The following is a 27,442-nucleotide window of genomic DNA, read 5'->3' as shown; positions in this document are numbered from 1 at the left end:
ATTCAGCAAGGCAGCCACGTGGGTGATGGTGCAAGAGTGATTACGTCTAGCTGCTGTGAAACGAACCCGCTCCTTTCCCTCCGGGGGAGTGAGAGAGCAGAAAAGGAGCTTCATGGTATATTTTCACTCTTTTTTTTTTTTTTTTTTTTTTCCTTCTTCTTTTAGTCCCTCCTCCAGCCATTGCCCATAATGCCAAACCTCCGCAGCAACTTCAAAAGTAGTTACTGATGCTGTGGAAACTTTCCCTGCATAATGAAGACAGGGTAAGGATAAAGGAGAGGGGAACTGCTCTTTTCTTCTGCACTTAGCTGTCAGAAAGAGACTAGCTGTTGGACTTGAACCTGAACAAAATGATTGATTTTTAACTTCTGATGATTGCTTGAAGGATTAGACTTCTGTTTCCTGAAGCCATATGTAGTGAGTGCAGCTGTTGTAATTTATTTAAACTATGTGCATTGAAATGGTCCTTTGTGCAAAATAGTTTTGGATCTAGCACTTTATTTTAACAACAGTCTTTGAAACAGCCACTCAGAAATTATACTACTTTGTGTTATTAAGTAAATCACATCTCTTAAGTTTTTCCTGAAAGCTGAGGTTTTACTAAACCCCAGATTGAATGAGCTTGAAGAATTTTGTTTAACTGCAAATGCCAGAGCCAGTCCCTCAGGAGGGAAGCTGATGCCCAAGCTCTTTCTGTCACTTCAGTCTGCTCTACCAGCCCTGCAGTTTGTCTTCTGGCAGCCCTGCAGCTTGTTTTCCTCCTGTAGAGCTCTTGGGCTCTACTTAGAGCAAGGTCAAGGATCTTTCTGAATGCTTTGAACGCTGAACAGCTGATCAGAGTTGCAGCTCTGAGGGTTCTGCAAAGATGCTGTTATGCCAGTTTCTTGAAGGGCCTGATTTTCTTGTGAAATAGATGAGTTTTGGATTTCCATGTACTTGCTTCCAACTTGTTGCTTAACAGTTTCTTCTCTTGAGCACGCAAGGTGCTAAGGAATAATTCGTTTCAGATCAAGAAGCTATAATACTTAGTATGCGATGGGCTGACTTGTGCTCCTTGTGTCACTGAAAATTAAGAATTTTTACTATAGTGAGAATTTTATTTAAAAAATATGTAAACAAAAGTGCAGTAATTTTTTTTTTTTTTTTAAATTTGCAGCCTGAATACCACATTACAGCATTTTGAATATGGTGACTGGGCTTTCCAAGGGAGCATGCGGGGAATTAGTATGGGCTTGGAGGGCCAAGTCTGTTCTTGTACAGTTTCAGATGCAGGTTAGTTGTTTATCCTTACATCCTGCTCTTGCTAATATCAGGCAGCTCAAAAAACTGCACAGATGTAGGAAATAATAGGGTGTATTTTAGAAAAATACAAAAGGCTCCTCATGATGTTGCTTTCTTCACAAAGTATATAATTTTGGTGTTGAAGTTATGTGATATGCTTATTTACCTACTATGATTTCTTTAGCTATTTGATTGTATTTCTCTGCTCAAAAGGAGGGGTGCTTTCTTTTAAACATCTGTTTGCATTTGAATAGCTAAGAACCCTATATCCTACTCTTTTCTGAGATTTGATTATCATAAGGGAAATGGATGGTGGTCCCCTGTACTGCCATCACTCCAAGCCCAGCTTCAGTAGGGCTCTTGAGTACCATATATCTAATTTGGTGGTTCAGACCAGAAATTTGTATGTCTCAAATTGGTGGCATGCACTTTGTGCAAACAATATGTATTGCTACAGAAGCGTTTGGAATTAAAATCCCTGTGGGTAGGCTGCTCAGACCTGCTGTTAGATTGCAGGGTTCTTAATTTTTTCCCCATATTGCAGTGTAGGTACTGGAAAATACAGAAGATCCTGTAGATAACTTGCAACATCTGAAAGAGCAATCAGTAAATGAATTTGGAAGACTGTTGGAGGATGGGAATCGCAGTCTGATTCACAACTGCATCCCTGCAGACATGTTCGAGTGTTGCAGGCCTATTTCTTGCTCCATCATCAGGCAAAGGGCTCGAAGGCAGGTTTGTCTAGGGGAGTGTTGCACAGCTTGGACCACTGTTCCCCATCAGTCTTTAAGTCGATGGGGCAACCAGCACATGTCCAGTTTTTACCTGCACTGACAGAACTTTGCTTTGTGCTGCTTGTGCTTCTGTAGGTATTTGTATAGAAATTATATGCTTTCATGGGCATTTATGGTGGTAATTAATTTTAATCTCTCTTGAGCTTCACGACATCAGTGTGCTCTTGTGCTATTGGATTCAGGCTGCTAGCCTGATTTGTTTTCCTTTTTTGGGATTTGACAGTAGTCACCCACCCAATGAAATGATAAGGAATGGCAGTCTACATGTTTTTAGTTCTGCTGCAAAGACCATGTTATGCAAGATGCATATGTTGTGCTGAGACATTGTATAGCACAATATTTATACTTTGGAAATAAGGTGTGATAGTTGAGAGTGGATTGCACTGTCTTATCCTGACTTTTTTGAATGACACTGATAATGATTGCTCCAGTGGTGTGGCTGGGACTGAGTCATGCTTTGGGACTCTGACAGGCAGCTGGTAGACACCAGTAGGCCATTCATTTCCCAGACTGTTGTGAGAGGAGGAGGTCAACACGGAGGAGATGTATTGGCTCTTGTTGGAAAGAGGTAGCTCATCATTTGAGTGTATGGAGGGATGAGGGGCATATTTGTTATTAGCTGTCACTGAGAGGTAGTTTCTGTATATCTTTCTTTGTGCTATTTACTCTGTAGCAGAGAGGCTTGCCTGTTTCTTGGTGATCAGAGGAGAATCTCCAGGATATTATGGGAAGGGAGGAAGGGCCAGTGCAGATTTTCTTGAATGTGGAATGTGTCTTGTAGATGCTTTATTGTGCTGTGTTTTTAGCTTTAGCAGCTATTTGTTCGTGATCTTGCTCATGTTTTTGTTAAGGACTCAAAGAGGATTGTGGTGATAGTATATATTCTCTTTACAAATGGAGCAAGTGTGGCACAAAGTGGTGAAGCAATCCAAGTCCTCATTCAGAAGTGGAATGCATCCAGTGGATCTTAGTCCCATGCTCTTTAATGTAGGCTGCATAATTTGGGTAGAGATATTCTTCATACAACTTAATGTGGACAGTGTGCTGAATTGTGACTTATAAACATAAGCTATTCTTTTCTCCCCAAGATCTTGTCTGATAAATGACAAGAAGGGAAGCATCTAAGGCTTTTGAAGGTGTTTGACTCTGGAGTATGAAGATCTTTGGGCTAGACCTACCCCTAAAATATGTTGTACTTACACCCTTACATGTACTGTCCTTTTCATGTACGCAACCTTTGTGTGAACAGATAGTGAACTAGATCTGGGAATTGATCCACATTATAGCTGACAGTTCTTTTTGACTGGGTTAGTTTTATCACTGGAAAAATTTATCACTCCATCCCACAAATGCTGCTGCTGGCCCAAATGAATGGGTGGCCCAGAACTGGGAGCGGGAAGGGATCCGCTTCCTTTGGCAGAGACATCAGTGTCTGCCAGTGCAGTGCTTGCTGAGTTGCTCAGAGTTGAATTTGCACCTCCTTTCCCTGTTGGCCAACAGAAGAAATACTACATTTATGTATTCTGTGCTCTTTTCCTATGTTAAAACAAATATTTCTATTTCAGTGCTTTCACTAGCTATTGAGAACCATGTCTGACAACGGAGAACTGGAAGACAAGCCACCAGCTCCTCCTGTCCGGATGAGCAGTACTATCTTCAGTTCAGGGGGCAAAGACCAGTTGTCTGCCAACCACAGTTTGAAACCCCTGCCTTCTGTACCAGAAGAGAGAAAACCTAGGAATAAAATCATCTCCATATTCTCTAGCACTGAAAAAGGTAAGATGCCTTTATTTTCCAAAGTTACTACTTGCATTCCTTTACTCTTGTAAGTTTTGGTAGCGCTTCAGACATTTCAGTCTAGCCTGTCCAAGTGTAAGGGACTGGACGAAGTGTTGAAAGTTGGATATGTGTGCTCAATGAGCTGAGATGTTCTTTCTGTTTGCACTGGGCTGTTTGAAGATGAAATGCTAAGTAAGAAAAATTAAATAGCTCACTGAGGAAAACCACCACCTATTGCTTCTCATGTTTGCTGCCCAGTTTAAAGTAATGCATTTCCAAACAACCTTAATAAATGTTTGTGATTCCTTGGTATCATATTACTTACCATTTTGCTACACTAAATGCAGATTTCTGGTTTAAACTGAGCATCCAGCTGTTTTGGAAGTTACTTTGTGTTGATGACCGTTTATGTGGTAGCTTGAGGAGCAAAAGGTAGTAAAGAAATAGTGGGGAGGGTGCAGTGTGCATGAAGGAGAATTGAGAAAAATTAAGTCCTTCTGTCTGTGTAACTGCACTGTTAGGATTAATTACTAGTGGGAGAAAAATCTGGATTGCTGTAAACAAGGATTATTTCTGAGAAAAAATTGCTGTAATGAAACTAGACTGTATTTGTGCTTTGTTTCTGCCCTCTTTTCTGTATGGTGAATGTATGTACAGCGCTGGAGTCCTGATCCTGGTTCTCCAGGATGTTTGTATCCATGTACAACAAAATAGTGCATAGATAGAAATATCTTCTAACATCTGGTATGGTAAAAATGCGCAGAGACCTATAAGCCTGAACTGAAACTGCTATGCATTTCATTAATCTCTACCAGTTAGCATTTTTGTGATTACTCTTAAGATGCACAAGGGGAAGACCCTGCTGCTCTTAATGTCTTCTAGTTCTTCTCTTGTCTTCCTGCGCCTCATTGCTGATGTGCTGGGCAGGACTGGTTCAGTCATGCCGACACAGGTTTGTCTGTTTCAAGAGACTTTGCTCCTCTGGTTATTTCTTCACTTGGCTAAGTATTTTCCCCAGGGCTGGTTTTTCCTCTTGCTCAGCTGTGTGAGCAGCCCCTCTGCAGCCATGCTTCACCCTGGAGACAAACACTAGAGGCAGGCTTCCCTGTATTTAGAAGATCTGGCTTTCCATGATCTGGCAGAGTTTCTGTGCTCAGCAGTGGGCGTGTTTTCCTTTTTGGAAGATGGAAGGATTTGGCCAGTGTAGCTTTTGGAAGCAGAATAGTTATTTCACAAGGTCCCTTATTGTGAAATAACTGTCCGCGGCTGGGTTACAGCAGAAGAAATGGTCTTTTTTACTGCCATGGGTAAGCCTTAAAGAGGTAAGTCTATAAGAAGAACGTGAGAAGCTACTACATGTTGGTGGCAGCACCCCAAGAGAGACACTCCAGGCCTCAGAGGGTGGTGAAGCTGGGTGCTGTAAGCTAGGCGTAGTGCCACGTGTCTAGAGCAGGTTCTAGCTTAGCCCTTCAATACTGCAGAAACTGGTGTTTTACCATTATATTACTGATCATGGGAGGAAATACCTAGAAGTTGTCATGGTGAGTGCTGCAACAAAATCTTGTGGAAGGATCAAATCTGTCCATCTTCAGACTAGGAGACCGGTTTAGGAGCTGGGATGGCCCTTGTCATTATGCTGTTGCATTGATCGTTTACCAGAGCATTTGTAGCCCTTTTTTACAGACAGGGATATAATCAAGTAGAACATAAACCCCACATGAAAGAAGGTTTTCCTTGCTCTGAATTAGTAATACTGTATAAGACTTGCTTGTGTTGTGAAATGAATTATGAATGCAAGTAGGTGCAGCGCAGCTGGAGACCATTGTGACATTTTATAGTGCCTTTACTTCTTCTTGGACGTTTCCTCTTTCCATCTTGATAGTGGGTTTGTTCGTTGCTGAAATGGCCGGGGAGGTGGTTGAAGACTTGTCTAAAGTTGTATTGGCTCATCTGAAATGGAGTCCCATTACTTAAGCTTATTCAGACCACTCTGTAAATACTGACATGCACCACATTTATGGAAATTAATCTGCATACTTGTTTAGCATGTGTCTGCATACCTACTGATATTTAGTGATGCAAACTAAAACTTGAAGAAATAATTTCTGCTGAGAAAAGTACTTTTTAGAGAAAATGGTGTCAGTTTATGTTTTCTAGATGTTAAAAAGTAATGAAAGTAATGTCCTTCTGAAAAAAAGCAGAAGGTTTTACTGCATGGCAAGATAATGTGGTTAGGAAAAATGGTAATTGCATTATCTAGCTTAAAGAAACTATCTGAAAGTTGCATTTTTTTAATTTGAAAAAACTTGTCAATTGGATGACCCACAGCAAGGATAATGTAAACATCCAAAGAAATGTTTTTGGCCCTCAAGACTGCAAAACTGGCTGTCAAATGTAATCAGAATATAAATGGACACAGTGATTTTCTGGCACTAAAACAATAGTCAGATGTTGGTGGTTTTGTTCATTAGCATGGCTGAGGTGCACCCTCACCAGAAATGCCCATTTAAATACTTTTTTTTTTTTTTTTTTTTTAATTCTGCTGCTGGGAAGCTTTATAGAATTATTAACTTCCTGCTTGGATTTAAAAAAATATATTGGGACTATATGCAGAATAACTTGTGAACCTGGGATAGAAATTTTTTCACAGGAAATATTTCTCCAGCCAGTGCAAAAGTTTACAAATTACTACAAAAATGGTAAATTCACCATTTCAGAAAATGAAGGGATGCCTTACCAGGAGATGTACAAGACTACTGCAAACAGACCTGTTACTGGATTACGCTGTTTGGCTTTGTTCTGCAGATCTCTGTCCATATGGTTTTGCAAGCCTCATCGTACCTGTTGCCACAGCTCTGCCCCCCTCCCCTCCCCGGATCTTCTCTTGGGAGGTTTCTCTAGCTTAGGAGATGGTGTTGGGGAGGTGATGTGCTTTGGGGGAATCACTGCAGACGGTGAGGTTTAGCAAATGCAGTTCATGCCCCAAGCCTGAGCTAGTTCTGTGCTGAAATAGTCATTAATTTGAAGGGATTATTTAATGACCTAGTCATGGAGGTTTTTCTTCCCCTAGTTCCATTGTTTAGGATAAATGAAGTGATAGTCATCTTTTTACTGGAGTACTTAATTGCCATGAATTTCCTTGGCTAGACTTCTGAAGTCAAATGAACCTGCGTGTGTTTTTGGAAAGCTTTAAAATAGTCCCCTAAAACAAGAAATGTTTATCTTCAAGCAGAACTTATTAAAGGAGGTGCTGTGGGGCATCGCCCAGGACCTGGGATCATGCATGTGACATGCTCAAGACCGGTGGCTCAGGGCAGATTTCAGTGGGGTTTCAGCTGCAACTCAGTAACTCAATGTGTACCATCTGGAGTCATCTACCTACCACGACCAGGCTGTTGAGAAACATCTGTGTTTCTTGTTTTGTGTATGGAGGTTGTCTGGTGGGAAGTGAGGGATGCTTGAGGGTGGGTTTGCGATGCAGGAGGGTGTGTGAAGTACCTTGGGTGACGCCTCACTGAGTGCCTGTGGCTTCATTTGGGGAGGGGAAGAGTCCAGTTGTATTTGAGGCACTTTCTTCATCAGACAGAGCAATTCTCCAATTCACTGAATCCTGAAGGACCTGCATCTTTCCCCTCCCAGGAACAGAGGGACTATATGCTGCTGTCTCTGCAGGGCCAAGGGACCACATCTTAGATTCACTTGCTGTTTGAAACGAGTGTTGCCCTTTATCAAGGGATTCCCATTTAGATACAGAACTGTGTTGCAAACATCATCAGAGGTTGAAAAGCAACGTGGCCTCACAGTGGCCTTGTTCGGAGAGCCTCGAGTATGTCCTGCCAACACATGACTCACAGGACTTGCCTCTTGACTGGAGCTCACTGCTTGTGTTTGTTTGAAGTGCTGCTCCAATCTGCTGTTCCTGTGGGCAGAGGAGTGATTTTTACTCTTCTTGCCTAGACTACTGATAAGATTGGTGTATATTTGGAAGGAGTGGGTTTATTTGTGCAGCACGTGCTGGAGGGTTTGAGCACCAGCTCCTGTTCCCTATGTGTCAAGTGGTCCTGAACAGGAGCCTTCCTGAGGAAAAGAACTTTTGGTTTTTCCCCCCCTTGCTTTCACATAAACAACTGCAAGAGATTGGGAAGAAACAGTGCTTTCCTTAAAGGTTTTCACATAAGCAAGTTTCTCCTGTCCTGTGACTGAACGGTGTTAATGAGAACATTTGACAGTCTGTTTGCTTTTTGGCTCTGACCTGTGCAGCCATATTAAAGATATCCTGTTTATAATAGCCAGGTCTTTCCACTGCATTGTTCAGCTGGAGGTGGCCCACATGGCTTTTCGTTTGTAAGTATTGTCCTCGGCTCCTCGTCCTTCCTCTCACGCCAGCGTGAGGGGATTTCAGATGGATTCTCTGGCTCTGAGCGGCATGATCTATGCTTGCCCCACGTTTAGTAACTTTTTATCATGTAGTAACGAAGAGGGAGCTATTTTAGCTGCTCTTTTTCTGTACTGAAACTACATGACTTTTATTTTTAAGGTGAATTTAAAAACAAAGCAAAAAACCTTTTTTTTTTGACATACAAACATAAAATGGTAATCATTAGATTGCAAAATGGTGTGCTGCTTTCCTTTGTGGTTATGAACACTATGGCATTCTTGCTGGCTTCATGCATGCTATAATAAATGCAGCTGATTCAGCTATATGTTCTGCGAGCCCACAGGCGTTCCCAGGATTACACGTGCAGTTAGTTTTCTTGGTATCAGGTTAGACATGCTCCACAGCTCACTGCCAGGCCTCTGCCTTTCAGCAGAGGACTGTGAGATGAGACCTTGAGCATCATCCTTCTGCCTGGAAAGCAAATAGCAAGTACACTCCTCTGCTCTGGCAGGGAAAGAAAGCAAGGCTCGGGCTTTTTTGCAAGAGCAAGAAAACAGGTTCCTGAAGCCTTTCAATTTAACTCTGAATCTTTTCTGAGTAAAGGGAACAGAATGATGTATTTTATATTCAGAGTTAACTACAAATTGTCTGTCTTTTTTTTTTTTTTAATTTTCTCTTTGTCAGAAAAAAAAAAATTTAAAAACAAACAAACAAACAAAAACCCCAAGCCCCAGGCATTATAAAACATCTTATAAATTTAATTGAATCTAGGTTGGATTGTGCACATGGTCCTTCCCATTGTCTGTTTCTGCTTCTGGTACTTATTATGCTTGCTTCCCCCCCTTTTAATTTAAATTAGGTAATTGCTCTGAGGCTATAAACTCTTATCTTCAACACAGGAAGTCCTAGTTTGCATTAATTACCTTGAATTGAAGCAGTGAGGCAACTGAGTTTTAACTGTCTTTAGGGTGAACTTGAGGTTGAACTGAAGCTGTCTTCAGTGTTGTTCTTAATCCATATTAAAATGTCCTTTTTTGCATTGTAAACATTTCATATTCTCAACAGAGCTCCGTGCACTCCTGTGCTCTTAATTTCTTATTCGCTTGCTACCATAGTATAAATGATTTGAACAGAAGTTGTTGATTCTTACGTGAAGTCTATACCAACTTGAAAACGTCAAATCACTGTGCTGCATATGTAAACACCTCCATCCAGTAAACAGAATAATGGTTACAGTCATCCTAACTGTTGTAATGCTTCGATTGATTATATTAAATGGAGACAGTAGGACTTTAAATCTTTGCTCAGTAGATCTTTGAATGTCTTTTTCAGGAAGCAAGAAGAAGGAAAAGGAAAGGCCAGAAATCTCCCCCCCATCAGATTTTGAGCATACCATCCATGTTGGCTTTGATGCTGTTACTGGAGAGTTCACTGTAAGTATACCTGCCTCAGAGTTGCTCAGAAAACAGCTGTGGGTCAGTGCGGTGGTGAAGCCATTGCGATGTTTAGTTAGTCTTTGTTTTTATCAAAGAAATAATTTTACTGTGTATTTGTAGAGCATGCAGAGTAATGAGACTGATCTGTTAGTACTTCTGCAGTATAAGTGTCAGATCTGATGCTTTGTCTTACCTGGGACAGCCTTCCCTGAGAAACCCTCTTCAGTTTACTTTCATTAGTGGGTAACACTGGTTTTGTTGAGCACTTTTGTATTCCCATTCCTCACATCTGGCTTAATACACCTGAAAGAGGTGGTGTCATGTTGGCACGGTGATTTGCGTTGTGTCACTTATGGACATACGGCTCCCCATTAAAACCCCATCCTACTTGTTCATGTGTTTAAGGCTCTGTGTGTGTTATGCTTTTTGTAGAGGAAAGAAATTTGTTCTGCTTTTTAAAAATCTTTAAAATACTAGAAGGATGCTTAAAACAGCCTATTTTTTCAGGGAATGCCAGAGCAATGGGCTCGGTTGCTTCAGACCTCAAATATCACGAAGCTAGAACAGAAGAAAAACCCCCAGGCGGTACTAGATGTGCTGAAATTCTATGACTCCAAAGACACAGCAAAACAGAAGTATCTGAGTTTTTCTGCTCCAGGTGAGATCCAAGTGTGTGAAGGACAGATTAAAGAGGAGTTGGGTATTTGGAACACAGTCTTCCTCTCTTTCGGAATAATGAATCAGATTCAAATGCTGAAAGAGCAAGCTAATTTTCAATTAGGAACAAATATTTGAAGATGGATTTACAACTTAATGGAAACTGGCGTTGTCCAGTTAATTTCTTGTTTCAAGTGGAGAGGGGAAGAAATGGAACTGGATAATTCAAAATAGCAGCCAAAATTAACTTTAATGGGCTGTGTTTATGAAGCTGGGGCTCTGAGACTGTGATTAATTGGTTTTGTGCTGGAGACCTTGCCTATGCTGTTCATGAACTTGATGTCACCATGTGGTGACATCAAAGATGCAAAATAAGTTGTGGCTCCTAGATCAGGAGCTATGTGGGGGGGCTGAGAGAATGACTGCTCTACAAACAGATGGAGTTTTACCTAATTTTCTTCCAAATTATTTCTGAAAATAGCTTAGTAATAAATAAGACTTTGTAATATTCTCATCCTTGATTCAAGATACTGCTAAGGGAACAGAAATATCCATTTGATCCTGATTTAACATTTCAGTAAGACAGAACACAAGTGTGATGAGCAGTGCTCTATTTGGAAAACTGTGTGTGGGTACTCAAGAGAGGTGAAGAGCAAGTTGGGAAATGAGTGGGTTTGCCTACCCTTAGGGGAGGATTTTAGAAACTTAGAGCTTCCTTCTGCATGGTCTTACAGTGCAATACTGGTTTCTCTCATGTGTGACCATGAAGTTTTGCTTTCTGAGAGATGAAAAAATTCTCCAAAGTGATCTGTGTTCTTAACTCTGTAAAGTTCACTTTTAATCATTTTTCTGATGATTTTATGTATTCTGCTATTTGTCCTATTTAGAAAAAGATGGTTTCCCTTCAGGAACGCCAACAGTGAGTGTGTTTACTATTCTCTGTGTGTTCTTAGGCGCATACAAGTTCAGGTCTTTTGTATTTGTTATATACTGAATCTTGCAGTACAAAACAAAATGAGAATTTTTTGCAGAATAAAAACATAAATTGGGGGTGTCAACAGAGCATATTTCACTGGAGCGGTAGTATTTGAGTCTTGTAATAAAATGTAATAGGACACTTAAACGACTCAACCTATCCTTTTCTTTTGGTATCAGTAACAATTCTTTTATCTTCGGGGGGGGGGGTGTGGGGAAGCAAGTATTTAAAACTGTGGGGGAGACAATTTTGGTGGTTTTTGTTTTTTTTTTTTTTTTGTTTTTAATGTTGGTAAAAATGTAGACCAATGCCAAAGGTTCAGAACCATCAACAGCTGTGGCAGATGATGATGATGATGATGAAGAAGCTCCTCCTCCTGTTATTGCTCCACGGCCAGATCACACAAAATCGGTGAGCAGCTGTAAAATTTACAGTGCAGACCTGCATTTCTCAGTATTGTGGAACTTTTTCTATTTCTGTTTTCTAGCAAAGCGTTATATTTGTGAAATGAATTGTTGTAAGTTCTTAGGGAAAAGTTCAGTTTGTTATTTGAGTTTCCTAAGAAAATGCCTAATTTCTGGGCAACAGTTAGATCAGAAGTCCTGAAGTTACTGCTGATTTGTTTGTTGGCTTGTGTTGAAGGCACCCAGTTATGCTTATCCTTCAACCCAGCATGCAAGGAGGAGGCTTTTTAGTCCTAAAACTATAGCTAGTTTCTGTAACTTTGCACAGTACAGTGGTACAAGTGTAGTGTGTTTGATTATTTTATTTGATTGCAGTGTGATAGCCTCACCAAATATACTACCTAAACCCCAAACAATTCAAATTTAAGATTTGAAAGATTATTTCACTCACAAAGTCATCAGCATTACATGAAAAGTTAAATGCTTCAGAAGCTGTTCATTAAGTTTTAGTGTAGTCACCCTGAACTACACACCTTGTTAATAATGTCCCAGGGATCCCACTTACTCCAGTTCATTCTTTTGGTTGTGGTAGGTGTACATTTTGCCTCTCTGTTGCCCACTTATTCTCACTCCAGGAGTGCAAATATGAATTGTGTTTATTTGTCAGTGATACTGCTTTATAATTGCCCACTCTGGGTATGTAGATATATAAAATGTGACAGGTCTACAGTTTGATATTTCTAGAGTAGCTGAGTGTGTTTGTAAACGGTTCAGGAGGAAATTAAAGTGCCAAGAAAATCCCTTAAATTGGGGGCAACTGGGAAATTTCCGAGAGTCTCATGCTTCTTTTCATGGTGAAGCATGAATCTTTTTCCTTTAGATCTTAGCAGTAGTTGATCTTGCTATTAAATAGTGATTTCTGTTCTGTTAACTAGCATGGGTTATAAAGAATAAGCAGGTAGAAAACCCACAAAACGTCTATCTGTGGAAGTTAGAGTTAATCTCCTAGCATCCACTCTGTTCAGGAGGTGCCTGGGTCTTTCTTTCAGGGGTCAGGAAGGTTGCCAGCATCTTGACTTACTGGACTTTAATGTTTCTCAGATCTAATTTCTGCCTCCAAGTTGTTATGTAAAATGGTGCTTAGGGATCTTTGAAGAACTGTGATTGCTTTCAACTGAAGGTCAATGATTGCAAAGAAAATGCTCAGGTAAATGGTCTCTCTTGACAGATTTATACACGGTCTGTAATTGACCCCATCCCTGCACCAGCCAGTGACACTTCTGTTGACAGTGCAACGAAATCAGGTGATAAACAGAAAAAGAAGACCAAAATGTCAGATGAAGAGATCATGGAAAAACTACGTAGGTGTTTTTTATTTCAGATACGCAAAGGCTTTAGGACTGGGGAGGGACTTTAAGTTTTTACCCTCATCTTTATTTTTGTGTAAGGGTTGTATGAATACTGTGCTTGATTGGTTTTGTGTCAGACAGTAGCTGAGGGCGCTGCATTCAGAAGTTTTGCCAATTCGTATGCTTCAAAGCCCTATTCGGTAAAAAAAAAATTGTAGAACGTTTTTTGGAGTGAAGTTCAGTTGTGATAATGTGATCTGCGTGTATAATACAACCATAATAACACAAAATAGTTTTCTGCTGTTGTTTGTTCCATCATCATCTTGAAGATAATTTTTCACCATATTAATGTTCCTGTGCTTAAGTTCAGAACTGACTAGTTTCTGGACTGGGCTAAGCTGATCGATTTTTTATAACCTCATACTGGGTTTTGCTACACAGAAGACTATCATTAAATTGAGATACTAGGGGAAATAGCATGATCTGTCTCGTTAATATGATTGTCTGAAGTTGTGCCATTTGTGACTGGAACTGAATCAGGAAGCTTTGGCTGTTCATGCATCAGCCGTTACTACTTGAGCTGACCCACTCTTGGAGGTATCTTGGCCAGGCCAGCCCTACTAAAGGGGGACAGCAGGACTGACTTTTTTTGATTGTTTTTTTTAGGCACTATTGTGAGCATAGGAGATCCCAAGAAAAAATACACCAGATATGAAAAAATCGGGCAGGGGTAAGTATTCACCCCAACTTTTATTCCCAGTGAGACAGTGTTAAAAGCAGTGTACTGTTCTCTATCTGATACTATGATGTAGCCATCACTTACTGAAGCAGGCAGTAATGTTGGCTGTATTAAGCAGTGATAAACAGACGATGGTGGAAATTTTGAATTGGCTTTTACTGCAAAAGTGTAGCTCTCTAACTTCTCTGTGGGTGTATCTGTTCCTCTCCTCTCCCAGTAAGATGCATTCATCCATTTTGTAATATGACTGCTGAATAGCATGAGGCACGTCAGAAGGCTTTCTGTGTGCTAAGCTAACAATAATGCCTTGACTAAGTTATTATTCTTCTAGTGGTCCTCTGAATCCTTCTGAGAAAAAAGTATATACAAGTTCTAGCTTTTCCAGCTTTGGTTATACGTATGTCTAATTCCTACATTATACTTTCCAAATAGGTCTGTGTGTGTTGTGGGCAGGCTTCCCCTGGGGGAAAATGAAAAGTAATACCTACTACAGAAAGGGCTGCTCAGCTATCTGATCATAGGGAGCAGCACAAGTGCTGGGGGCTTAGACATCCTGAATGCAGGAGGCGTAGTTGGTGTCAGAAGAGAGCGTATTTGTGATTAGTTTGTTTTGTGTGAACTGACTGGCATTTCTATGATACTACTTACTTTTAATAGCCTTCTTTTTGATACAGCTCTTGCAACGTCGAAAACTGACACAATTTTGTGTTTGTGATTTGTCTGTTCGTGTGCATGTTTGTTACACAGAGAGATGCAACTGGCTGTAACATTTTTTCTTTTTCTTCACAGGGCTTCAGGTACAGTTTTCACAGCTATTGATGTGGCAACGGGGCAGGAGGTAAGATTTCTGGGTTCATTGCAATGAAAATATTTTTTCTGTATAAATGTTCTTCTGTAGGTGGCCGAAATGATTTGACTAGATTTCTTTCTGTGGCTCCCATCTTTGCCATCATCTCTCAGAATAATGTTTGTCATAGTCATTTGTAACAGTGTGTGCCTTATTCTGTAGTAATCAGATGATGAAAGCTAAAAATAGTTTTGTCTTTCCAGTGAAAAGCAGAGGGAGTGAGGTGTTCCAGAAATGGATTTTAAAAACTGTTTATCGTTCAAGAATTGTGCGCCATGGTGTCCTGCATTTTCAGAAATAAAACTTTGTTTAGTCTCTGCACACTTCTTTTATAGTCCTGTCTTGGTAGAGGTGATGGATGCACCTATCTGTATGGATACAGCTTGCCTGCATGATTCTTTGTTGTAGTTAGAATGCCTTCTCCACATCCTGCTCTTTGCTTTTACTCCTTGGTGTCTCCAAACCCACTTGGTGAAATTGATGACATCAGCAATACTCTGCATGCTTGTCATCCAGTGGTCATCTCTGGTTCCTGGGACTAAAATTTTAGGAATTACTTGCTTCTCTTTAAATTCACATTTCCTTAATTTTCCTTTAAATATCCACAAGTAGCCATTCCTTAGGTCACTGATAAGTAATTGCCCTTTCAACAGTAACCACATTTACCAGTACTGTAATGGAGCATCCTCATAAAATGCAAGCCTTTCAATCATCTCAATACGTTGTCACTTAATTTGCTTCCTACATACTGCAGTACTTCATGTCCTCATACTGACTGCAGAGTAAAATTTGTAATCCAGTTCCTTTTTAGACCTCCTCTGTGTCTTGTCAGGCAGGTGGGTTAACAGTTGATTGCTTGCAGTCTTCATGCATTAAACGGATGCAGTACTCTGGCTTCCTCAGTGCTTAATGTCTGAGGATAGAATTGGGTCTGTTCAGCGGTAAGAAGAGAAGGCCTAGGGAGGATTTTATTGCTATTTTCAGTGCCCTAATGGGAAGGTGTAGAGAATATGGAGCTAGACTCCTCTTATAGCTACACAATGACAGGAGAACAGGTAACAGACAAAAATTGCCATAAGGGAAATTCTGGTTAGATACTAGAAATTTTTCCCTTACATTCAGGATGATCAAACATGGGGCAGGAACCCAGAGAGGTTGTAGAGTATTTGCTCATTGAGATCTCCATTCAAAACTCAGTTGCACAAGACCTTCAGCAACCTGCTCCATGTTGGCTGTACTTTAAGGAAGGGATTGGACCGGATGACCTCCAGAGGTCCCCTCCAATCTTAGTTATTTTGTGATTCTGTGCCACAAATTCTCTTCTTTTAATGCCCTTGGCCATATGATAATGATCATTTCTACAAGATTATATTGGTTCTTGTGGTTGGTTTTGGCCTCATGGGTAGGTTATCTTGTAAAACTCCAAAATGCCTCCTCAGAGTGTTGTAGCTAAGATAACTGGGACAATTCTTCTCCATTTTAAAGTCTGGAATACTTGTCCTGGTTAGCTTATTTCCTGGACAAGATAGGTCTTATCTTCCCTTCTCTCTCTGGGATAGTTCATCGGCTTAATTGCTTTGAGAGGAATTCCTTCTGCCTCCCAGCATTCCTTATACCCAAACACTAATTTTGTTAGAATTTAGAAAAACGAATTGCCTTGCCTTGCATTGGAAAGCTTATACTTTCTCTCTTAGTTGCTACATGATTCTCTTCTGCTTTAGGCCTGTTGGTGTGAAATTGGGCAAGTATCTTTTTATCTCCTGAATGTTTCCTTTGCTGTCTGTTCTGGCCTTTGTTATTATTTGTGGATCTTTTCAGCTGCAAGAGGATGATGTTGGCTATGGGTGCAAGTTGCACACTCATCCAGTTACATTCTTTTAAGTTGTGTGCTAATAAATAAATAACTTGCCAGCTGCAAGCTGTGCTAAACTCCTTTAATCCTGTTACAGAATTTCTTCTAACTTTTCACTGTATTAAGAATGACTGAAAGGTTTTGATACTCAGGTTTGAGTGATTGCTGTTTTATTTTGTCCTATTCAGGTTGCTATTAAACAGATAAACTTGCAGAAACAGCCCAAGAAGGAGTTGATTATTAATGAGATCTTGGTAATGAAGGAGCTAAAGAACCCCAACATAGTCAACTTCCTGGACAGGTAAATGCAGACAGCTGGCTGATTCCTTCATCCCCAAGAGTTTCAAGAGGTTATAACTTGATATACTTACAAAGACCTGGATTTCCTGTACCTAAGGGTCTTATAAGCAAATGAGACTGTATTTAGACTGTTGTCTTAAAAAAACCAAATCAAAACAAACAAAAAAACCCCACCCAAAACCAAAGTCATCTGTTACAGGGAATGGTCTTGATGATTCAGTAAGAAGGCTTCTTCTTGAAGTCATGAATGCAGTGCTACATGTAGTTGGGGATCAGTGATGGACAAGAGCACAGCTGGAGCAATGCTTGTGTTGTGCATGAGATACATAGGGTGTTATCCTGCCCTTTCAGGTAGTAAGAAGCACACAGCTTTTATTGTCAGCATTTACATTTCAGGCTACCTTCCAGAGATTAACTTTCTTTACTGTTTGTCTTGAAGTGTTTATGAATCATTTCATTGACCAGCTCTTATCAGTCATTTTTCAGTTCTCCATCTCTTGATGGCAAATGGACATGCTTTTTGTTTTCTGTTTGTAGTTACCTTGTAGGAGATGAATTGTTTGTGGTGATGGAGTATCTAGCTGGAGGCTCACTAACAGATGTGGTCACAGAAACATGTATGGATGAAGCACAGATTGCTGCTGTTTGCAGAGAGGTAAGTATTACAGTTGACGGGTGGAGGAATGAAGGTGCACTCTATTCCCCTAGGTTTTATGGTATACTTAGGTTAGGACTAATTGCAACAATTGCTGTTGGAGCCATTGAGTGAAGAATGAATGATGCTGAGAGCAGAAATCAATGTTAAAATTACAGAAAATAACAAAATGAGTTTAACTCAGAAAATTGTGGGTTTGCAAGTTATAACACAAAAGAGCTATGGCAGTTTTTGAGCTGGATGTTTGGGAATGTTAGGTGATGGAGCAGATAAAGGTTTTGGGTTTGGTACCTGGATTGCCTAGTCCTGCTGACAGTTTTAACAAAGATATTAATAATGTGGACTGAATCAAGAAAGAGCAACAAAGAAGTTTAGCAGCTGGAAAGAATGTCTTTTTTTAACTGTGACTAATGAAGAATATTCAAAGGCACCAAAAAGAAAACTGAGTATTCATGTATAGGTAATGTAGAAAGTAGAGATGTAAACATATTTTTAAAAAAAGAAAAAGAAAAAGAAAAAAGCCTGAAAGCCTGAGTTTTCCAGAAGGAAAAAGGGGAACTCCGTTGGCTTTGAGTCTGGAAGTGGATCTGATGAAACAGGAATACTTTAAGAAACATGTACTAAAATAAAGATGAACTTGATGCAGACTATACCTTTCTCATTTTAGTAGTTTTCATAGTGTGTGAAGTCTATAGTTGTGTGACAGTTAAGCTTTCTTTATGGATTTCACTGAAAAATAATTCTCCACAAGATTGTCGTTGGAATAATTTTAAGATTGCAGTAAGATTTCAAATGGAAGACTTAAAAATAGCTGATGTCAGAACTTATCAGTGGTTTCTGCCCTGAGTCAGAGTGCCAGCATCCAGCTCAGGCTTGATTTATTATGGCAGAAGGAGAAGTAATTGTATTATCTGCTGTGCAGGAGAAACGTAGCCTTTTAAAAACCCCATTTGACTACGTCAGCATGACATCTGCTTTTGATGACTCACCCAAAGGGAGGGGATGGAAAGCAAACTTGTACACTAACTTGTATGGACAGGTAATGGTTTCCAGAGAAACTGAAGCTGGAAGCAGAGAACTGAAAGTAACTATTTACTGTAACGGTAATTAACTCTTCTGAGGAAAAAGTCTAATATTGAACTATTGTACTTCATCAAAACTCTGCTGCCTTGTATATTAGGTATGCTTCATTCTACAAATTAGTGCCACTTTGCTAAAGCAAATGAAGACACAAAAAACCCACTGGGGACTATATCTGTGCCAAGTTGCAAATGGTAAACAATCTGGTTGTATTAAAAGAGAAGAATCTTACAATTTTATTTGCCTTTTATTCTCAAATAGCAAAAGTAAATTTCATTATGTTTTTAGGCAGAAACTTAGTCTGAAAGATTTTAATCTAAAACCAGTGCAAAACCAGTATTAGTGACTTTCATAGTGAAGATATTTTACAGCCTTCACTGTAGGAGAAGTTGCCTGCATAGTGAGAATGAAGTCTCACTGATTCTTCTTGGTGAGACTTCAGGCTAAAATGCTCTCACTTAATCCTGTATGGTTCCTCTGTAGAATTTGTGGGATGCATCAAAATTAACGTCTGCGATTTCTGAGAGCATCTTGGGTAATGACTGGGTGATGAGTAGTTTAATTTATGGGTTTGTTAAGATAGCAGAGAAAATCCATGGTTAAATGATTTTTGACCTCATGAGATCTGGAGAGTATTTTTTAGCACAAGAGCTTCCTCTGCTGGTTATTTTAAATAATACCTGTTACTTTTTTGCACTCAGCACTGACTGAGGGTGTAAGCATTGCTTTTGACTTTGTGTTCGCATACATAAATTCTATTTCCATATGCTGAATATTTTTATTTCTTTTTTCTCCCATCCAGTGCTTGCAAGCGCTTGAGTTCCTACATGCCAACCAGGTCATCCACAGAGACATTAAGAGTGACAATGTTCTGTTAGGAATGGATGGATCAGTTAAACTAAGTGAGTACCAGACAATTGTTTCAATGTTCTGTTTTCCCTTTCACGGGAAATTTTGACTTGGAGAGTGTAAATAGGTAGAAGGAGAGTTGGCAGGGAAATTTGAGGTGAATTTTTATTGACTATGAGTAATAGAAATTCATTCTGTGTAGTAAAATGTATAACTCACAGGTAGCAGATATTGAAATTCTGAGGGCCCTAAGACTAAGGCTGTGAATGTGTTAGACCAGAAGGATGTTGAAGCAAACCTGTTGCCACATGAATATGCTGGTAAATGTGAAGTAACTGGCACCATACAATGAAGCAAAGATGCGAATGATTGCAAGAGAAAAGTTGCAGCTAATTGCAGTTGCTTTGTTAGTCTGTTCAGGTTGTCATGACTTGCTTTTAATGTTTTGCCCTTTTCATGAGAAGGTCACTAACAAGAAAATTGTACATTATTAACAATTTATATTGCAGTCTAGTCTTATGCTGTGCCTGTACTGGGTCTCCTTTTCTTGGACTGAAAGTGTAACACACTTTCACTAACATAGTTGTGAAATGACAAAAGAAACTACTTGCTTTTCAGGTAATTGTTATGCATGCATGGACTTTTGTACAGTAAGTCAGTTTCTGGTGTGTGTAAATGTGTGGCAATAGAAAAACGTGAAACCACTTGAAGAAGCTGTCGGGACTGTTGAGAAGAGAGGTGCTTTATCTGACTTCTTGGTATATAGGAATGTGCAAAGCATAAAATGACCAAACAGTTAAGGGATGGCATTTTTACAGTTGGGTAGGAATTTGAAATGCCATGAAAATGTATCTCAGCATTACTCCTTAGTCTAGATGGTTTGCAGTCTCATATTGTTTATAAGATGGAGTGTGAAGAAAGACTGCAAGCAACCTGATTTGCTTACCAGCATTGTTGGATGCACTGCTTGCTTGCATAGGAGGTTTTATTTTTTTTAAGGGTATGATGTGTTTATGCACAACTGTGGATTCAGAGGCTGAAGGTAAATGAATAGCTACAGCAGAGGATGTGGCTGAGAAGAGTTAGCTGGAGAAGGTTCAAAAATGTAAGAGCTGTCAAAGCAAAGCAGAGTGGCAAAAGGACAGGGTTAGCAGCCTATGTAAAGAAGCATCGGCCCCAGGAGATTGGAGGAAGGAAGGACAGGAGAAAACAGAAGTCAGCTGTAAAAATGTCCTATATAAAGGGGAGGTATTGTAATCAGTGTTGAGACAAGCTCTTTGGCTGTGTGATTATAGAGCTTCTAGCATTTGTTTAGGTGGAAGAAGCTGCACCTTCTTTTCAGGCTTTTCCCCTTCTCTGGGGGAGTCTGGCTTCTGGGAGACTGGTGACAGGAGAAGTAAGAGATACCAGTCTACCTGTCACCACTGTGTACCTACACACACGCTACTGGTTGGTGAAACTGGGTTCTACATCTTGCCTGTCTTTTCTTGCCTTGCTGGTGGCAGGGTGCTGAAGGCCTCGTTGGTAGGTCAGGAGACATACACTGCTGCTGCTTCTCTGGTGTGTTCATTGAAATAAGCTGTGCTTTGAGTTGAGTATGACACCTTGGTAAAGGCCAAGAAGTGCTGGTGAGGAACTTGGTAACTCTATAGGTTTGATTTTTTTGTTGTTGTTGTTTGGGTTTTTTTTTTTGTTTTGTTTTGTTTTTGTTTTTTAAAAGTCAGGGTGGGGGTAGTTCTTTTTAAAATTGTACTCTTGGTACAACTTAGCACTTTCATGACCATGGCTCTTTTGTTAGCACTGCTTGGCATAACGCTTTCTAAATCGACTCGAAATTTTAAATTCTCTCTCTCTTTCTCTTTCTCTCTCTCTCTTTTAAACTTAGTGTCAATGATAAGGTAATATCTGTCTCCTGCCTTAACTGTGTTCTTATTGATGCTTTACATGCCTGGGAAGTGGGAGTGCTGCAGCTGGATAAAGTAACATGATGGAACATGCATTGCTGCTGCACCTGAAGGCTATAGGAATAGGTGACTTTTCTCGTTTTCTTGAGTGTGGTTGTTCTCCTCAGTAGTTATCTTGTGGAAAGGTTTGTTTGTCCAGGTTCCTTCTGCTGAGTGGGGTAGCATTTCACATATCTGACGCCTTGTTTTCATGTCTCTTGTCAGCTGTAGTACCAGTATTTAATGGCCAAATTGCTGTGAAATGTTGAACTCAATAGCTGCACAAATAAAATCTGTTTAGCAGGGCAGAAGCCACGGTTTGTAGATTTGTTTTTTCTAGTTCAGGCTGTATAATATCCTATGCACAGGACACTTGCCTTCTGTGTTCTGCTTGATTACTTTTTTTGGCTGTTACCAGTCTAGGATCCTTGAAGGAAGGACTGGGCAAAATACTGTTCTTCTACAGGGTAATACTTTTGTCCCTTTCCCAGAGGAATAAAAAAAGAACTTTATCTTCATTCCACGGAATTCTGCCTTGCTTAAACACCTTCAGGTTTTGTATCTATCTTGCACGTTGGATTTTGTAATATGGAGAATGTAGTCGGGGGGGAGAGGAGGGGGAAAGAGGAGACATTCCCCCCAAGCCCCTCTCAAGTGTAGAGGAGTAAAATATATGTGTAGTAATAGAGAAGTCTTCTAGGAAGCTCACTTACTTGGGGTGCACCAATTTAACATTTTAAAATTCTGTTATCCTACAGCCGACTTTGGTTTCTGTGCTCAGATCACCCCAGAGCAGAGCAAGCGCAGCACTATGGTTGGAACTCCTTACTGGATGGCTCCTGAAGTGGTCACACGGAAAGCATATGGCCCTAAAGTGGATATCTGGTCTCTGGGCATCATGGCTATTGAGATGGTGGAAGGAGAACCCCCGTACCTCAATGAAAACCCCCTGAGGGTAAGAAGCCCAGATGTGGCTAGAACTGTTTGCAGGTTTTTACCATATGAATGTTTTCAGTAATTGTTCATTAATAATATCTACATTAAAAAGAAAATGAAATGAAAAAACCAACAAGCTTCAGCAGTGCAAGAAAATTCCTCCGAAAGGAAGCCAGCTGTTTTGAATTTGCAGTCAGCCCTACTCCGAATTTTTCTGTTTAGAAGATGAGTACCTGCTTGTAACTAAAACATTGGACTTTGAATTCAGTCTTCTGTGGTGGGTTAGGGAAAGTAAATCCATTAGGTTGTGAAAAATGCTGCTTCTGTCAGAATCTTTGCCAAGGTAAGTCTCTGTTGCCAAAAGATTTTGAACTTTATTTTGCTACTAGCAAGAATAGGTCATGACTGCCTATAACTGTGGCATTTTTACAGTTTTTCATCTCATCAGGGAGACGAGAAGTAGGCTGCAGAGCCCTTTCTCATCTAGACTAAGGGATTGCTTCTAGGCAGGTCAGTTTGGCATCTTCTAAAGATTTGGCTTGGTTATACAATATTCCTCATTTTACAGGCTTTATATTTGATAGCAACTAATGGCACACCAGAGCTGCAGAACCCCGAGAAACTGTCCCCAATTTTCCGGGATTTCTTGAACCGATGTTTGGAGATGGATGTAGAGAAAAGAGGATCAGCCAAAGAATTGCTACAGGTAAGAGTCAGCTTCTTCTCACAGTCTGAGATAACAGAAGCCACAAGTAAGGTCAGCCTGTGATAAACTGCACTGTAGACTGGCACCCTCTTTTTTGTGTTTTCTTCGAAGGACTGTAGTGGAGGGCAGTTGGTAGGAACTAGAGTCATCAAACATTGTAATATTCTGCCACTGCTAAAGCATCCAGCAATTTACGAACTTACTGTAATAGAGCCATTGAAGTGAGCAGAATGGGACTGAGAGAAGATGTTTGAGCAGGAAACCTCTTTGTAGTGAATTATTGGAAAAGGAGAGGCCTAGGCTCTTTTGGGACGAGGAGGAATGATTACCAGGCTTGAGGTGCTCTGGATCTGTCCCTTCAGGAGCTGGGCATTGATAGCATTTACATTGCTTTTCATATCTTAGAATGAAAAGGTCTGTGTAGATATGTGACTTTTACTGGCTTTTTAAACTATGTCTTTCACTAATTTACTGTGTTTCTCTCTTCCTGGCAGCATCCCTTCTTGAAACTGGCCAAACCTCTGTCTAGCTTGACACCACTGATCTTGGCAGCCAAAGAAGCAATGAAGAGTAACCGCTAACATTACTGCCACAGCCTTCATCCTTTTGTTTGTTTGTTTGTATTTTACAAATCTTTATAATATATGAAATTGTTACACTTCTGGGGGAGGGAAGGGATCTGGGGGGGTGGGAAATGTCTGCAAAAGGGAAGAAACTCTCATCCAGAAGACACCCAAAATAAATTGTGGTGACTCTAGCGATCCCTGTCTGGGGTCCGGAAGGAATTGAGGACTGAATTACTGGCTTTTTTTTTTTTTTTTTTTTTTTTTTGTTAAATTTCCACACAACCCAGAGATGCCACTTACTGTGCCTGGGGTTTTAGGGGTTTTTAACGACTTTGCTGTAACAGCTCCCATTCATTGTACCCTTCTGGGTACTCTCAATACTTGAATGACAGATTCAAGCTTTCAGAGAGCAGTACTAATTTTACCTGCTGATCTCTTTCATTCCCCTCTTCCTCTCCTCTACCTGTTTACTTTTAAATGGTTCTAGTAAGCTCCCATATGACTAGATTTATGGCAAGTGTGACAAATGTGAAGGTACATATTGCCCTTCATTTCTTTTATGGATTAGCTGTCACTGTACTGTAGAATTGACAACTTGGCTACTTAAGAAATTGTAATGTATTGAGATGTCTTTCACTTTTTAAGATGAATATGGAGAGAGGGGGAAGAGAAGTATTCAGCTGTTTCTCATATGCCAGTGCTCTGTGGACTTTTAATCAAAGATGTGGCCTCTTTGTAGAAACTTAATGATTGGTCAAGTCTTTGGATGTTGGTTTATGGATGTGTAGGTAGGGGTCAGATACTTTATTTATGATCAAATGATCAGCTATAGTCAGGGCAAGAAAAAAATTCCAGCTGTCTTCCTGTCTGCTCTTTTTTTTTTTTCCCCTGTTAGACTTGCTGGCCAGAAGCTTAAGGGATAATGTGCTTGGTGTGGTGGGTGGTTCAAAAACATGTATTGTATCTGTGCTCTGACTTGGGCTTTGGAAGTTATGCTGGTGCCTTTGACTTTCTTATTTTACATTTCCCTTCTTTGTATCAAATACATTTTTGTATATGTTGTAATTTTTTTCCCCAAGCAAATAATGCATCAACCTATGGAGTTGTCAGAGTTTAAGTATTAGAGCTATTTTTTCCAATTTTGTATGTGCTCCATTTGTACTAATGAAATCAGAAGAACAAATAATCACATCTGAGGACACTGAAGATACAGGATTTTTTAAATATGATTCAAACAGAAGATTATAAACACCTGGAAATGCCAAAGCGCTGTTCTGAAAAGACAAAAGCTGAGAGGGGAGAGCGGTGCTGTCAGAAGTTCATGGGGCTTATTTGACCGGCTAGTTCGAGGCTGAGGAGACGTGATGTGTCACACCGATCCTTTCTCACTAAAGACATTGTACCAGCTAGAATGGCTGAAGTCAAACATTCAATGCAAGAAAAAGTGCCTCCCTCTGAAGGACAGTGAGCAACGTGAGCGGTTGAGTTCTCGGGGTGTTACCAGGGGCAAGTGTAGAAGAGCCTGTGCCCCTGGCTTCTTCCAGTGCTACAGTCTATGCATTTCAATTTCACTAACGGTTTAACGAAGAGCCAACTGTAGTAACAATGTGCCAAATGATTCTGTGAAAGAACAACCATTACTTTAGTGGGATTTTATTGCATTCCCAGTGGGGCAGGACCTGGGACAGATAGGGTTATGGCTGATTATGGACAGAGGACCCTGAATAAGAAATTTTTGCACACTTTTACAAACATTGCTGGCAGAAGATAGAAGTCATTTTCAGATAATTTCAGTATTTGTATAGCAATAGAGATAACTACATTTTGGAGATTGGTAGCCAAGGTATGACAAAACCAACTTCCAGCTGAGAGCGGCTGGCCAGAACAGCGGGGGCTTTTTGTATTGATGATGGAGGGGAGGCGGGGCTAAGGTCTCACAGCATCTGCTGCTGTGACTCACTAGCTTCTAGGAATTGGCGTGGTACCAACAAGATGCCTTGTTGTGTAGGGCACTGCAGTATTGCAGTTCAGCTTGTGTTCTGCTCTTGCGTGGTAGTAAAAATTGACGTTGGGTAAATTATGTTAACTGCTTCATCACAGGAATAAATCCCTCTAGCTGTAAGCGTAAGAGTAGTTATGGTTTTAAATTCAAGGAAGTGTCTCATTCCAGGCAAGGAAATCTTAGATGCATTTCCCAGGCAAAATGTGTTACGAGCTCTGGACTCTGTAGGTGATGCCCCTGGTTTGAGTGTGTCTGGCTCCCTGATCAAATGAAGTAGTGAGGAGGCTTGGCTGAGAAGAAAACCCCTGTCATACCAATGATTCCCTCTTTGTCCATTGCTGGCAGTGGACTTTGTGAAACTCCTTGTGCCAGGGTTAAACTGGGAGCTTTTCTTTCTTTCTTTCTTTCTTTCTTTTTTTTTTTCTTTTTTTTTGATGGCACAAGCTAGACAGTAAGATAACTTGCAATTAAATTTAGTTTTTTAAAAATAGAAAACCAAGAAATGATAAGTAATTTTAACTTATTAGTTCACTTTTATTGATGAATGAGAATGGTTTAAAACACATGTTAAAAAATTTGTCCAATTTAGTCTACTTAGGAGATGATTTCCAAACTTTCAGCCATGTTGGCACACAAAACTTGGCCCAATCCAGAAGTTACCAAAACATATCTTGGTGCTTGCTGTGCGACCTGGAAAGGTGCTTAGCTCTGAGGTTGAGAAGTATCCCCATCTCCCCTTCCCCACGCAGCAGCTTTATTGTTATGTGGTAAGGTTTCTCACACCCTGCTGCCAGAAATCGGGGTTAGAGATGGAGCTGGCAGAAGAGGAGAGCCACAAGAAGGTTGCCATGCTGTGCAGTTTTGTCTTAGTTGATCGGGCATTGCTTTTCTAACGATGTCAGCTGGATGCGTCTGCAAGATTAAAAAATGCAAGCTGTGTTTGTTTTTCCCCCTGATGGGAGCAGATTAGCATCCTTAAGACTTGCAGCAGGGCTGTTCAACTCTGCTGTATCACTAGGAGAGACAGAGACCAGCCAGAGTTCGAGTAGATGATGAGAAGGGAAGGATTGCGTCTGAAAGTGCTGGGATTCCTGTACATCTCGCATAAGATCCTGAGTCAGGGTCAAATACGCGTGTGATACATAAGAAGTGTAACGTACAGTGGTGTGGTTAGTTGGGTATATGCAGCTGGGCAGCTTATGGCTGAGATGCACGTGTGCAGGGAATGCGTGACTCCTGGGATTTTCTTGTTATCGTAGAATAAACCGGACTTCTCATTAAAAGCAACCGTGGGGCTGGGAATGTGCACTTTGACCTGCCTTAGGTGTTAACAAGACTAATTGTAGGCTTCCCCTTACCCCCCCAGCTCTCCAGTGCAAAAGGTGTGGCTAGAGCAGATGGGAGAGGCTGGGTCCCTTTGTCAGAGGGGATGGTGCTGGGGAGGGAGCAGGAAGGTTGTTAAGGGTCTCTCCAGCTGGAACTGAATAAATAAATGTCTCTGATCCATTTTTCCCTCTGTTCCTGATGCTGTCAATGGAAATGGAAGTAGGTGCAAGCTTTCTTTTTATTTTTTTAACTCTGTTCAGATTTTAATGTTGCCTTTTGTGTAATTTAATCCCATTATGTTATTTAATTGTTACTGCAATATTAACTACTGTATTTGTTGACTTTGTTTAATAACTGTTCTTTCAGGGCTAGAAATAAACTTTTAAAAAACATTTGGGTTTTTTTCCCCCCTTGCCCGTCATGAGCTTATACCTTCTGAGACAAGAGTAGCTGAAAAGAGTACATGTTTAGATGTCTTAATGAGATTAACAATGTATTTGTTTGTAATTTAAGCTTCTTCCGAATGCTTTAATTATGATGGATATAATTTTATGCTATACTAGCCTGTCCTGTTTCTTTTTAAATTT

General features: G+C 40.3%; 1 protein-coding gene across 4 annotated transcripts in view; it reads left to right on the top strand.

Moving 5' to 3' along the window:
* The window catches only part of PAK2 (p21 (RAC1) activated kinase 2), a 48,379-nt gene extending 21,132 nt beyond the window's left edge, over positions 1–27,247 (top strand). For all 4 annotated transcript variants that reach the window (XM_030027392.2, XM_030027393.2, XM_041126492.1 and 1 more), the window contains 14 exons: positions 3,641–3,851; positions 9,565–9,665; positions 10,176–10,326; positions 11,213–11,244; positions 11,605–11,712; positions 12,934–13,066; positions 13,721–13,784; positions 14,583–14,631; positions 16,681–16,793; positions 17,330–17,447; positions 19,330–19,429; positions 22,078–22,274; positions 22,824–22,961; positions 23,456–27,247. In XM_030027392.2, the coding sequence (XP_029883252.1) occupies positions 3,665–3,851; positions 9,565–9,665; positions 10,176–10,326; positions 11,213–11,244; positions 11,605–11,712; positions 12,934–13,066; positions 13,721–13,784; positions 14,583–14,631; positions 16,681–16,793; positions 17,330–17,447; positions 19,330–19,429; positions 22,078–22,274; positions 22,824–22,961; positions 23,456–23,542 (1,578 nt within the window). In that variant the 5' untranslated portion in view covers positions 3,641–3,664 and the 3' untranslated portion in view covers positions 23,543–27,247. The remainder of the gene's footprint in view (positions 1–3,640; positions 3,852–9,564; positions 9,666–10,175; positions 10,327–11,212; positions 11,245–11,604; positions 11,713–12,933; positions 13,067–13,720; positions 13,785–14,582; positions 14,632–16,680; positions 16,794–17,329; positions 17,448–19,329; positions 19,430–22,077; positions 22,275–22,823; positions 22,962–23,455) is intronic.
* Positions 27,248–27,442: the final 195 nt, after the last annotated feature.

The sequence above is a fragment of the Aquila chrysaetos genome, chromosome 10 (genome assembly GCF_900496995.4).
Source record: "Aquila chrysaetos chrysaetos chromosome 10, bAquChr1.4, whole genome shotgun sequence".
In the NCBI taxonomy this organism is placed as follows: domain Eukaryota; kingdom Metazoa; phylum Chordata; class Aves; order Accipitriformes; family Accipitridae; genus Aquila; species Aquila chrysaetos.
Note: the sequence above shows the minus strand (reverse complement) of the source record. Positions and strands in the feature narration are given on the sequence as shown.